The sequence below is a fragment of the Gorilla gorilla genome, chromosome 23 (genome assembly GCF_029281585.2).
Source record: "Gorilla gorilla gorilla isolate KB3781 chromosome 23, NHGRI_mGorGor1-v2.1_pri, whole genome shotgun sequence".
Lineage (NCBI taxonomy): Eukaryota > Metazoa > Chordata > Mammalia > Primates > Hominidae > Gorilla > Gorilla gorilla.
Window position 1 is genome coordinate 28,003,371 of NC_086018.1, and position 14,129 is coordinate 28,017,499.

At 39.2% G+C, this 14,129-nt stretch overlaps 1 protein-coding gene across 9 annotated transcripts in view; it reads left to right on the plus strand.

Moving 5' to 3' along the window:
• The window catches only part of MTMR3 (myotubularin related protein 3), a 144,724-nt gene that overhangs the window by 85,273 nt on the left and 45,322 nt on the right, over positions 1–14,129 (plus strand). For 7 of the 9 annotated variants that reach the window (XM_004063258.5, XM_004063259.5, XM_019018580.4 and 4 more), the window contains exons 3-5: positions 2,508–2,594; positions 9,982–10,071; positions 10,481–10,597. The exons of 1 other annotated variant lie outside the window; for it this stretch is intronic. In XM_004063258.5, the coding sequence (XP_004063306.1) occupies positions 2,592–2,594; positions 9,982–10,071; positions 10,481–10,597 (210 nt within the window). In that variant the 5' untranslated portion in view covers positions 2,508–2,591. The remainder of the gene's footprint in view (positions 1–2,507; positions 2,595–9,981; positions 10,072–10,480; positions 10,598–14,129) is intronic. One more of the 9 variants, XM_055374166.2, reaches the window with a different exon arrangement.

The window sequence follows — 14,129 nt, forward strand, 5'->3', positions numbered from 1 at the left end:
TTATAACAGTATGCAGTTCTTTTAATAAGTTCATACCCTCAAATTTTCTCTGCCTTTGCCCTTCTCCTTTTTAATTCCAATAAGTGCCTTTTTGCACATCTTTACCTTCCTATCTAAAGTAGCACTTCTGTTACACCATCACCAAACTCTGCTTTATTTTCTTTGCAGCAGTTGCCTACTGCCTAACATTAGTTATCTGTTTCTTTGTTTCTAATGAGAAAGACCAACAATAAAATCAAGTTCCATGAATTTCTGTTCACAGTGGTGTCCCCAAAGTCTACAACAGTGCATGGAGTGTAGAAAATATTGAATAAATATTTATTGAAAAGAATGAATAAATGAGATAATTTTACGTTAGTTTCAGTTCTTGAGCTAGGCCACATCACAAAAGTTTGGCTTGGTTTGAAGAGTGGTGAAGAATGATGACTCCAACTTGGTCTGTTACTGAACCATAAGGTTCTTCCTCATCCTTCCAGCCTCTAAAAAATGGTGCACCCAAAACCCCTGTCCTTAGTCATCTTAGCCTCTCCATTTATACTTGCTCCTGCATTTGGCTTTAATGCCATTCACACACTGATGTCTCCCACATTTATGTTTATATCTCTAGGCTCCATCTTCTTGATCTCTAGTCTGGTTTAACTAGCACTTTACTTGGCATCTTTGTTTGGATATGTGATAGGTTCTCAAACATAATGTGTCTAAAATGGAAACTTTAATTTCTTGTTCCTTGTCCGTTGAGCTGTCTCTGCATGGCACGAGAAGAATAGATTTTTCTTACAATGCCCTTCATCAATAAATAGAAAATCCTTGCTTCCGGTTGCTGACACAAAAAGCTTGACTTCTCTTTTTCTATCCTATTTAATTCATCAACTCAAATCCTATGGGCAGTATTTTCAAAGTATATCCAGAATCAGTAACATCCCACCACTTCTATCTCTACTACCTTTTCATTGCTATATTGTCTCTTGCTGGGGTTAATGACGCTTTCTAATTGGTCTTCCTTTGCCCCTTACCCCCAGTAGCCTTGACTGTTCTCTACCCAACAGCCAAAATGATTCTTTTTTTTGTTTTTTTGTTTTTTGTTTTGAGACTGAGTCTCACACTGTCACCTGGGCTGGATGTGCAATGGCGTGATCTCAGCTCACTGCAACCTCTGCCTCCCAGGTTCACGTTATTCTCCTGTCTTAGCCTCCCGAGTAGCTGGGACTACAGGCACACACCACCATGCCCTGCTAATTTTTTGTATTTTTAGTAGAGATGGGGTTTCACTATGTTGGCCAGGCTGGTCTCGAACTCCTGACCTCGTGATCTGCCTGCTTTGGCCTCCCAAAATGCTGGGATTACAGGCGTGAGCCACCACACCCGGCCAAAATGATTCTTTAAAGTAAGTCATCTCCTACCACTCCTCTGCTCAAAATGCCTCAACACAATCTGGGCCTTGCTATTGCTTTTATATTCTCTTGTTCCCTTGCTTACATTGCCCTTAAAAGAGTTTTATGCTGCACATTGAAGCCCAAACTCCCTGAAATAGCCTGTGTTACAGAAGCTTAGCAAACTAGAAATGTTGGTTTTGCATGAGACTGTTCAAAGAAAAGAGCAACTTACTTACTCTTTGTATAAGCCTATCTTTGGGTTTCTAGTTGGATATTCTTTCCCCCTTTTTTGTTCTTATAAAACCAGGTAAAGGTATTAGTACAGATTGTAAGTTTTTAGAAGAGCATAGAATATTTGGGTAATAAGGCAAATTTATTTCTCCTATTTTGCTCGTAAGTCAGTTTGATTTCCTCAGATGGGGGATCCATTTTGAATTTAGAGATAATCACAAAAACATCCTAAAATACTACAAGAATAATGATTTTGCATTTGCAGGTTGACGTTATTTATTTTTTTGAGACAGAGTCTTGCTCTGTTGCCCAGGCTAGAGTGCAGTGGTGTAATCACAGCATACTACAGCCCCAACCTTCCAGGCTCAGTTGATCCTCCCACCTCAGCCTCCTGAGTAACTGGGACTACAGGCATGTGCTGCCATGACCAGCTTTTTTTTTTTTTTTTTTGGAGACAGAGTTTCACTCTGTTGCCCAGGCTGGTCTCGAACTTCTGAGCTCAGGCCATCTGCCTCAGCCTTCCAAAGTACTGGGATTATAGGCATAAGCCACCTTGCCTGGCCTGTAGGTTGATTTTAATTGTTGCTTTATTCATCCAAGTTTTATGATATTTTTTGTTTTACTACGAACATTAGGAATGTTAGCCTTTGATACTGTTTTTGCAGAAACAGGTTAAGACTAACAGGAGTTTTACAAAGGAACTGTCAAATTGGGATTTGACTAGTGGGAATTGGCTGGGTGATAATCAACTTTTTCTTGGCTGACTCTGATCAGCTTCTTAGGCCTGTGTATATACAATACCTTTATTAGGATATGGCCGATTAGGGGAAAAACTATTGCCAATTTTGCCTCCCCTCCTCTTTTTTTTTTTTCTTCTTCCCCCCCTTTCCCCCCCACCCCCAGACCTCACCATAAGGGAAAGAAGAGAGCCTTGTTGGACACTGAAGAAGGGACGGGGATTTCTCCTCCTAATCTGAGCCTCTTGTCATGGTAAGTACAAGGAAATAAGAGTTAAAAAAAAAAAAAAAAAAAAAAAAACCTGTGTCCTGACAATTAAGTGAACACTAGTAAATTCATACTTACCCATTTTTGTTTTTGTAAGAAATTATTTTTTTCTTTCCCAGATCTCTTGTGTCTTTTCTTGTTTACTTAGTAGTAATAATTAGAGTACTCCAATATACAGAGCAGTTTCATTTCTATTAACTTTAATCCTGTGAGCTAGATGTTGTCTCTTATTTTTCAGTCAGCAAGTAAATGGAATCAAGACTAAAACATACAGTTCTTGGACTCCAGGTTTTTAATTCCTTTTCTAGGAAGTAGCGTGTGGTGAAAACTGTGTGTGTGTGTTTGTGTGTAGACAAATTGTAAGATGGTAATCTGCATATTTACTTAAAAATTTTTTTAAATTGACAAATTACATATATATTGTGTACAGCATAATATTTTGAAATATATATATACCTTGTGGAATGGCTAAATCAAGCTGATTAACATATGTATTACTTCACATAGTATATATGCTTTATGAATTTATAGAAGCAATTCCCTACCTTCCCTGTTTTGTCTCTTTAAGGCAGTATTTTGATCCCATAGTAGGTGGAGCAGCCCTGCACACCCCCTCCTGTATCTTTAACCAGAAAGAGATTTTAATGGACAATTTAATGACTTACGGGCCATTTCGGGCCCAGCTCAAGCAGAGAAGATGGAGCAACAAGCCAGCCACATTTTCATCAATCCTGAGGAAATGTAAACAGTGCTTCAAGGCTTAAAAGAGAAATGGTCCTCTGTAATATTGTCCTTCTTCTACCTTGTGATGTTTCCTAGATCCAAACTGTTTTATGCTGATGCACAGAGAAGGAATTGAAAAGGCTACATTAATTTCAAGCTTCATTAGGGACGTATGGAAAATGCTTTTCAAAATTAAAAAAAGTAAAACAAAATAACTAGTTGTGCAGAAATGTCATATTAAAAGGAAGAGAAAGGTAACTGCCCTTATCTTAAAGGCATGCCAATTTTTTCTTAGTTTGTGGGCATTACAACTTTATGATTTATCTTATACCTAAACATTGATGAACTTTTCCTGTTACTTTCTTGATTATATTTTATTTTATTGGTTTTCCCACAGAGTTTTCAATGAATTGAAAAAGTGCTTGTCTAGTATTTCAGCCAGTGCTAATGAATAACAAATGATGGGCTTATGAAAGCAGCTCTGTTCCGTATTGAGGGTTTGTCCTTCATTGTATACCACACGGCTAGTAACAGTGTGGTCCTCTTCCTGGTGCTGCTGGGTTCTCCATGGTGCCTAGCAGAAAGTCTTCCTGGTGTTGTCCCTGGCCTGATGCTTTAGACAACGCTTGGGAGTTGATTCTGTGTGTACTAGTTGGGGAGTAGCACGGCCATGTATGTATCTTTTGTTTTTGTTTAGTTTCTCATAAAGTAGCATTGTTATAAGTTTTTACAAATTCTCATTTATAACTCTACCACCAGAACCCATGGTTGTATTCCGTTTTCTTTTCTCTTGAGACAGAGTCTTGCTCTGTTGCCCAGGCTGGAGTGCAGTGGTGCGATCTCAGCTCACTGCAACCTGCACCTACTGGGTTCAAGCGATTCTTGTGCCTCTGCCTCTCAAGTAGCTAGAATTACAGGCACCTGCCACCATGCTTAGCTAATTTTTGTATTTTCAGTAGAGACGGGGTTTCGCCATGTTGGCCAGGCTGGTCTCGAACTCCTGACCTCAGGTGATGTGCCTGCCTCAGTCTCCCGAAGTGCTGGGATCACAGGCATGAGCTGCTGCGCCCCATCGGTTATATTCCTTTCTAACTAGTTCATGTCTCATATGTATGTTTTATATAGTTAGAATGATAAAATAATTAAGTTTCTATTTTGCTTATTTCACTTAATAAATTAAACATTCTCCCATGTTGATTCCTTGGATTCCTAATGATCATTTTACTAGCTGTATAACATTCTGCAAGTTGTTGAACCATTGATTTTAATATATACTGTATTATAGCATTTAGAGTGTATGTCCTTAATCCTTAGTTTTTGTGTAGCCAATTCAGGAGCATTGAACATTCTTTTTGTTTTTAACTGTAAACTGCTGTACTAATTTGAGAGTAACATTTTTCCCTTGTCTTTTATACTCTTAAAGGTTCTTAAACGAGATTGGAGTCTGTCTTTGAGAGGTTAAGCATTAGCAAAATATATTTTCATGTTTTGTGGAAAATCTCAAGCCTATACAGAGAGAAAAGTACAGTGCACTCATATACACATCATTCAGCTGCAGTAATCATAAATTCACGACTATTCTTGTTTCATTTGACTTCTTTTACCCCTACCTTCTTGGCAATAATCCCAAGCATTTTATCAAGGGAAATGTATTGTTTGTCTTTTAATACCAGTCTTAAGAATATGACTGGAAATGACAGTAGGACTGGTAATTATTTTCACTTCTACGCTTTGCAAACACGAACACTAGATATGAATTCAGTTAGTAGGATTAATTGACTGGTCGTCAGTCTCTCCTTCCCATGTACTTTATTTTTTTGAAATGGAGTTTCGCTCTTGTTGCCCAGGCTGGAATGCAATGGCGTGATCTTGGCTCACTGCAACCTCCGCCTCCTGGGTACAAGCGATTCTCCTGCCTCAGCCTCCTGAGTAGCTGAGATTACAGGTGCCTGCCACCACGCCCAGCTAATTTTTGTCTTTTAGTAGGGACGGGATTTCACCATGTTGGTCAGGCTGGTCTCCAACTCCTGACCTCAGGTGATCCGTCTGCCTCGGCCTCCCAAAGTGCTGAGATTACAGGCATGAGTCACCGCACCTGGCCCTTCCCATGTACTTTAAATATTTATCTCTATGGTTGACTTCTGCTCTGAAGCCTGTACTTTCCTCTCTTAGCTGCATAATTTAGCCAATAGCAGAAACTAGCCTGGAACTGTGGTGACTGGCCCTTTTTCAGTATTTTGTAGATGACCCCACTGACTTTATGGAGGTGGATGGAGACTACGAAGTGCCAGATACCACAATGCCTGGTGTTCCTCAGCAGTACCAGGAAATTAATGACATGGAATACATCTCTCTAATAAGTTACTCCTTATAGCTAGGATACGTTTGATTCCAAAACTGTTACCAGACCAGTGTTTCCCAATTTATCTTCTTCCAACTTCTCACCTTATTAACCATCTCAAGTTTGGCCTTCCTCACCTATGAAACTCACAGAAACTATAATAAATTCAGGCTAATTCAACTGCTAAATTCAACTGTTCAGCCACATGGGATCACCAGTCCCCTAGATTCAATGAGTCCTAATGTTAAGTCCTTGGGGATTAAATGCATTTTTGTGTACAAGGAGAGAAAAGTTCTGAAGCTTTACAGGTAATGTGAACTGAGACAATAGCTTTTAAAAAGAACATTTGTTTGATTATGAAAAATAAGTACTTCATATTCTTGCCTTGCTGGCCTAATTCTCAGTTGTTTTATGTTGAAAATCATGCATTTTCAGTTTTCAGTAGCTACTTTGGTGATACGTATTGGTCTGGATTAGCACCCTGGTGAGTGTGCCAGCAAGAGTGAGTAGGTAAATGGCTTCTTTTTGTTCTTTACAAGCCTGCTACATTACTTCAATTCTGTGCTAAAAGTCAGCAGAAAACTAGGTCAGGGAATCACTTAAAGATTAATAATGGGTACCTCTGTAAAATGACCTTACAGAGAATAAAAGTCTAGGCCTTGTGAGGTATGTGAGGTAAAAAGTTAATGTGATGCTGAGAAGTTATGTTAAAAGTATACTTTTATGTAAGATTTTTGCTCCCCTCCATGTTTACATAGCATTTCCTTACTATCCCATATTGGTTTATGAGAAAAATCTCCCTAAATTGAAGATTCTTCACATCTTTCATTTGGTCTCTTTTTTTGGAGACAGGATCTCACTCTGTCGCCCAGGTTGGAGAGCAGTGGTGCAATCATGGCTCACCTTTCATAGATTAGCACTAGGAGAATGGTTTTAGGAAAAGCCTGGCTTTTGGAGTGAAGCAGCTTTAATTGGTATTTAGTATTAGAGTATAGTAGAGAAGCAGCTCTGATGGTTTCCAGACCTCTTTTTACTTCTTAAATTATTGAGGTACCCCCAAGAGGGTTTGTTTATGTGGGTTATGTCTGTTTATACCATATTAGAAAATAAAACTGAGAAATCTTTAAAATGCTCATAAATTCATTTAAAAGTAACAACAAACCAATTATATAGTAGCATAAATAACATTTTTTGATGAAAAATATTTTTTCATCATCCAAAGATAGTTTTATTGTTAACATTTTTGCAAATCTCTTTAATATTTGGCCTAATAGATGACAGGTAAATTCTCATATCTACTTCGGCATTCAGTCCGTTACAATGTTTTCTTTGAAATATATAAAGAAAATGCAGCCTCAGGCAGATATGTGGTTAGAAAAGTAGTTACAAAAAGGAAGAGTATTTTAAGTTTTCCCAGATAATTTATATTTTTCTTTAATACCAAACCAAAACTTGACAAGTGATGTGTTTTTTTGTTTGTTTTTGACACAAGGTCTTGCTCTATTGCCCAGGCTTGACCGTAGTGGCGCAATCACAGCTCACTGTAGCCGCTACAGTGCACCTCCGGTGCAGGTGATCCTCCCATCTCAGCCTCTTAAGTATCTGGGACTACAGGCATGCGCCACTGTGCCCATCTAGTTTCTCTATTTTTTGTAGAGATGGGGTCTCACCATGTTGCCCAGGCTGGTCTTGAACTCCTGGGCTCAAGCGATCTGCCCACTGTAGCCCCCCAAAGTGCTGAGATTACAGGCATGAGCCGTGTGCCTGGCCAGTGGTGGTTCTTTAAAGGTTAGTTGCAGTGTAGAATCTGAAACTGTATCAGTGAACTTTTTGTATTATATTACATTAAAACCATTAGTCTGTCTTGTACTTTGAGTGGATCTTTTATCCACATATGATTTTGTAACATGCATTGGTCATTAGGAAAATAATGGGTTCATTGATTGAGGCAGATCTTCAAAAGTTGACATATTTTATTATAGTGTGTGTTTTTTTTTTAAAAAATCACACTTGTTAATACCTTCACTTTAAAGATAAAAGTTGTAAGTACTAGGAAGCTATAAAGTTCATGGTGGGAGATGAGAGGTTTTCCAAAATCTAATTTTTGCACAGAAGCTTTATTATTGACAACTAATACTATCTTTTGTTGTTACTGTTTGTTTTTTTCCTAATACTGTCTTTTGGAAAAAAGACCTGCCAAATGTCCAAGTCTGCATTACCATAGTTTTTCCGTCAGTTGTTCTTCCAATTAAGAATGATACTCAATGAAAAAAAATGGCTAGTTCATCTCTTAATTGAAGCATTTGCACAAGTGCTTTACTTTGTGACACCGTAATATTGCACCATGCATCAGAGGTGTTTTACTTGTATTTCCTCTGTAAAAAAGACTTCTACTTAAGGGTCAGGATTTAATAAATAGAATTTATAATATTTCCTTGCTTTATCAAGGTCATTCTTATGGAATTGGCACCACTGCCTCAATTGTGCTAAGGTACCAGCAGTTTTACCTACCAGTTTTTTTTGCACTATTAGTATAAATGTCAATACAGTGAAGAAAGGCAATAATACCGTAATATAATTGGAAGGTTTTGACCTCGCAGGGCCCCTGTAAGCATCTCAGAGTCTGTGGACTTCATTTTGAGAATCATGCTAGTGTAGAGTATTACCAGTTTATGATTATGGTTGCTGTTAGTAAAACCTTAGGTGTTGTTTATAGATAAGAAGAAAAACTCTTTCTGGGGGAAGACTTACAAAATTATTGGAATTGTGTTAAGTAGTGTATACAGAAGCAACCAGTAACCACTGGTTATAATTCTTAATGCTGTCAGTTGAACATGATGTGGCTTTTGCTCTTTTAAAAATTGCTGTGTGGGGCCAGTCTTGGTGGCTCACACCTGTAATCCCAGCACTTTGGGAGGCTAAGGTGGGAGGATTACTTGAGCCCAGGAGTTTGAAACCAACCTGGACAACATAACGAGACCTTGTCTCTACTGAAAATAAAAAAAATTAGCCTGGCATGGTGGTGGGCGCCTGTGGTCCCAGCTACCTGGGAGGCTGAGGTTGGAGGATCACTTGAGCCCAGGAGTTGGAGGTTACAATTAGCTGTGATTGTGCTGCTGCACTCCAACATGGGTGACAGATCAAAACCCTGACTTAAAAAAGAAAAATGCTGTGTAAACAGATTCTATTATAATTTAGTCAGGCTTTGTGATAGATGACATTTCTCTCATGTCTTCCTATACCATAAAAATTCATAACGCAAAAGATTACTTTTTAATACAAATTGTAATTTACATGTCATCTAGATGAGAATTTGTTGCTTCCTCTTTTGAAATTGTCTTAACAGAAATCTATTTTGTAATATAAGGCAGAGTAAATGAAGGACAGTCTTTCATATATTTTCAACTTGGGAAATTCAGTTCTTAAGCTTACTTTTTCTTAGAAATTGTTTTCAAGCTTTCTATTATGAAAATTTCACATGTAACCAGAGTAGACACAATGGTAGAGATAATGAACTCTCACCCAGTTTCATGAATTACTAATTCATAGATAGTCCTGTTTCACTTATGTCCCGCTTCTTCCTTACTCTCGCCCCAGTTACTTTGAAGCAAATTTCAAATGTCACCTTTTATTTTTAAATATTTCAGTATGTATCTCTCAAATAATTTAAGATCGTAACTTAAAGAGAAAAAAGCATTATATCTTGGTTTCTCTTAAAAGTAGTGTGGGGCTGGGCACAGTGGCTCATGTCTGTTATCGCAGCACTTTGGGAGGCTGAGGCAGCTGGATCACCTGAGGCCAGGAGTTGAAGACCAGCCTGACCAACATGGCAAAACCCCGTCTCTACAAAAATAGTAGCCAGGCGTTGTGGCGCGCACCTGTAGTCCCAGCTACTCAGGAGGCTGAGGCAGGAGAATCGCCTGAACCCAGGAGGCAGAGGTTGCAGTGAGCCAAGATTACACCACTGCACTACCTGTGCACTACACTACCAGTGCACCACTGCCTGGGCGATAGAGTGAGATTCTGTCTCAAAAAAAGAAAAAAAAAGTATTAAGAAGCTGTTAGTGCCTAATAGAAATATTCTAACCTCTTTGACTTTTTTTTTGCATCAATGTGTTTTCAGACTAGATGTAACTAATGTATTGGATAGAAAAACTTTTTAAGATCAATATTGTTTCCTTGAGCTTTTCTGCCTGTTCACCTTGGTCTTTGTACTTTCATTGTGATTATGCTAGCAGATATGGCAGAAAAACCAAATATGGATGATTAGAAGCTTTGAAATTATTTTAAGGTTTTGGACTTTTCCAGGATGAAGAGACTCGGCACAGCCTTGAGTGCATCCAGGCCAATCAGATCTTTCCCAGGAAGCAGCTGATCCGGGAGGATGAGAATCTTCAGGTAATTATAGGCAACTTTTAAATGTAAAATATTTATTTAGCATTAACTGTATAGCAGAGTTAATGGATTTAAGTGTAACGTACTATATTATATATATATATAAAACCATACATGTAGTAGAAATGCAAGCTGGAAAACATCTCATTTTAGCAAGACTTCTTTCCTGAGAATCCACTGTTTAAGATGATCTTCTCTGTATCATTCCTTTAGTAGTTCAGAATTTGAATAACTAGATATATTTGAATTAGGTGGGTATAAACCCATCCTCTTTAGCTTCCTTATCTACTTATGTGCTGTGTTTTCAACTTCAGTGGCAGAGGATTTACCATCCATTCAGCCAACTGATGTTTGAAGCTTTTTTTCTTTTTTGACTGCTTCAGAACTCTGAAGGGTTTCTTTCATTTCGAAGGTTCCTTTCCTTGAACTTCACGGAGAGAGCACAGAGTTTGTGGGCCGTGCCGAGGATGCCATCATTGCCCTTTCCAATTACAGACTTCACATCAAGTTCAAGGAGTCTCTTGTTAATGTAAGTGATTACCAGCTGCTCTCCGTCTAAGGTAAATGGAGAAAGTAAGTCAAAAAACTTAATGCTCTCAAAGAGAGGAGAGGCATACAGAATTGGGAGAGAAAACATTATGTGCTCTGCTTTTCTCACTTAATTTAGCACTCAAGGAACATTAGCTTGGCCAGGCACGGTGGCTCACGCCTGTAATCCCAGCACTTTGGGAGGCCAAGGCAGGCAGATCACGAGGTCAGGAGATCGAGACCATCCTGGCTAACACGGTGAAACCCCATTTCTACTAAAAATACAAAAAATTAGCCGGGTGTGGTGGCGGGCGCCTGTAGTCCCAGCTACTCAGGAGGCTGAGTCAGGAGAATGGCATGAACCCGGGAGGTGGAGCTGGCAGTGAGCCAAGATCGCGCCACTGCACTCCAGCCTGGGTGACCAGAGCAAGACTCCATCTCAAAAACAAACAAACAACAACAACAACAACAACAAAACACACTAGATCAGCAAGCAGCTCTTATGCTTGATTTAAAATGATGTGTGTAGTTGTCAGCTGAGGTGTCCATTGTTTAGTTAACAGTGAATGATTTGCATTAGGTAATGCTGTATCATTAAGCTTTATAAAGGTATAAAGGCTGAATAGGCTTTTATTCTGCAATCTTTAGTAGTTACCAACTGCCTCAGTTGAGATAATTCCCTGGGCCTTAATGTCAAATGATGAGATGCACTTTGAGCTCACTGCAGACTCTCATTACAGCATGAGGTTACTCTAATGACTCCTTGGTGGTATAAGTGTAGATGTTAAGTATAATGTTTATTTGCATAATGGACTATGTATTACTGAAGAAAAGGAAGGCTCTTGATTCTCAAGAGTACATTTACCCTTTTCAGTTATGAATGTCCTCTCAGTGAACTGGTTCTTCCAGTGCTCTGCTATCATTAGCCTTAAATGAAACGAATAAAGGCTTGAAAATTCATGTACTTACAGCAAATGCCTTCTTCCTTCTTTACTTGCCAGTGTTGTGGCTTTCTACACTCCACTTCCGGCACAGAGAAGTGTATTATGACACGTTAAAACTGCTCAGGACTGTAATTCCATGCAGACTGTGTTTTGGCTTCATTTTGGGATTCTTTGAAATCTGTTGTTCATTCGTTTTACTCAGCAATTAAAAAAAGACTCAGTGGCTGTCATTTTTTTTTGGTAGTTGACATTTTTTACTTGTTATTATCATTCTTCCTTGTAGTTAAGCATTTATGTCCAGGAGCAGTTTTGCCTGAATCCCTTCTGGCTTCTAGATTTGGGCCATGATTATAGCAGTTACATCAGTTTTCTGTTTATCAGCTAAAGATACACACCACATTCATTAAGGAAAGAGGCAATGCTGTTCTTTCATACTGTGTAGCACTCTGTTCAGAAGGGTCCACTTGGATTTGAGTAGTCGTGATGGGGAGGGGAAAGGGGGGAAACACCTATAAAATCCCAGCAACTGAGAATTCCCCACCAGCTACTGTGGAAGTAATGATAGTAGTGTTTAGTAGAACTGCCCAATTTAACTTTGTGTTCTTTCAGTGTTTGAATTGCTGGAATTAAATTATAATTAAATTGCATGTGAGAATGATAGTTTCATATCATTGCATTTTCTCATGTCATCCTGTATTTATCAGTTTATTGGTTGATGGCCAAGTGCTTCAGAGACTATTTTAGAACTATTTGGGAATAAGGTCTGCTGGAAAGAAAGCAGGAAAGAAAGAAAGAAAGAAAGAAACTGATCATGTCATTCATCAGCTTAAAGCCCTTCAGTGTTTCTTCACTACTTCTATGATGAAGATCAGATTGTTTAGCATGACATGAAGCTGTCTGACAACGTGGCAGGGACCAAGGATCACAGTTTCCCTCCTTTCCCCATTATCACATTTTTACTTGTAAAAGCAGCCTCTTTGTACTATTCAGCCATACCTCACACCTCTGTGTTCTCTTTTCGGCCCAGGAACTTCTGTTCACCTGTCAAAATTCAGTTCAGGTGATAACTTCTCCTGTGAAGCCTTTCTTAGTCCCAGTTCCCTCTGTGACAGTTAATTACACTGTTTCTTTGCTTTGTCTTTATCTTGTACATTCTTTTATAACATTTACCAAATAGGTTGTAATTTTTGGTTAATTGTTTTTGTATCTTCAAGATCCAGCATGTCTCCTGGTGCCACAATATTCAGTAAATATTAAATGAATTGAAGTTAATGTGGGTTTGAAGTGGGCATTAGAACGTTTTCCCCCTTTGGCGTTTAAAGCTCATTTTAAAACAGTACATTTCTGTGTGAATAGGCTGTGGCTTAATTGTCTCTAAGGATAGCTGTGTGAGTAGGTTGTTGACTGGAATTGTTGATTCCCCATTGTGACTGAGAGATAATGCTTAAGGAAACTTGCCACTGTTCTTTCTTTTGATCCATTTTCTTAATCTGAAAGTGTTTTTTTCTGTTAGCATCATAACCCTCTAAGGCATAGAGCCTACATGTTACTTAAAAAGCCCAGGGTAGGCCGGGTGCAGTGATGCACGCCTGTAATCTCAGCACTTTGGGGGGCTGAGGCAGGCAGATCACCTGAGGTTGTGAGTTTGAAACCAGCCTGGCCAAAATGGTGAAACCCCATCTCTACTAAAAATACAAAAATTAGCTGGGCATGGTGGCATGTGCTACTCAGGAAGCTGAGGTAGGAGAATCACTTGAACCCAGGAGGCGGAGGTTGCAATGAGCTGAGATCACGCCACTGCACTCCAGCCTGGATGACAGAGGGAGACTCTGTCAAAAAAAAAAAAAAGGAAAAAAAAAAAAACACCCAAGGTGTAATGGCTTTGTACAGAAAAATGATGGTGTAAAAGTATTTTGGCATTGCAGTGACTTTAAAAATTTCAGATTGAGGCCGGGTGCGGTGGCTCACGCCTGTAATCCCAGCACTTTAGGAGGCCGAGGCAGGAGGATCATGAGGTCAGGAGATCACGACCATCCTGGCTAACACGGTGAAACCCCGTCTCTACCAAAAATACAAAAAATTAGCCGGACGTGGTGGCGGGCGCCTGTAGTCCCAGCTACTCAGGAGGCTGAGTCAGGAGAATGGCGTGAACCCGGGAGGCGGAGCTTGCAGTGAGCCGAGATCGCACCATTGCACTCCAGCCTGGGTGACAGAGCGAGACTCTGTCTCATAAAAAAAAAAAAAAAAAAAAAAATTTCAGATTGAGAGAGACTAGAACTCCTCCATAAAAATAAATTAATTTCATCACAGCTAGTGCTAAGAGATTCCTGAAACCTGAAACCTGGAGGTACTTAGGAAACAAGGATTCTTCCTGCATCGGGTCCTGGATGGAGATCAGACAGTTGGTAGTGGTGTTGCCCCTCCCTCTTTCCTTCCCTTAGCAAATAAGTATTTCAATAAAATATGTGTATTTCAATAAAATATGTTAGATCAGGAGGCTCTCTTTAAATGTTATTTTATCTATATCAAACACATTTAAACCATCAAAGCCCAGACATACCAGCATATGTTGTGGCATGCCCCAGTTCA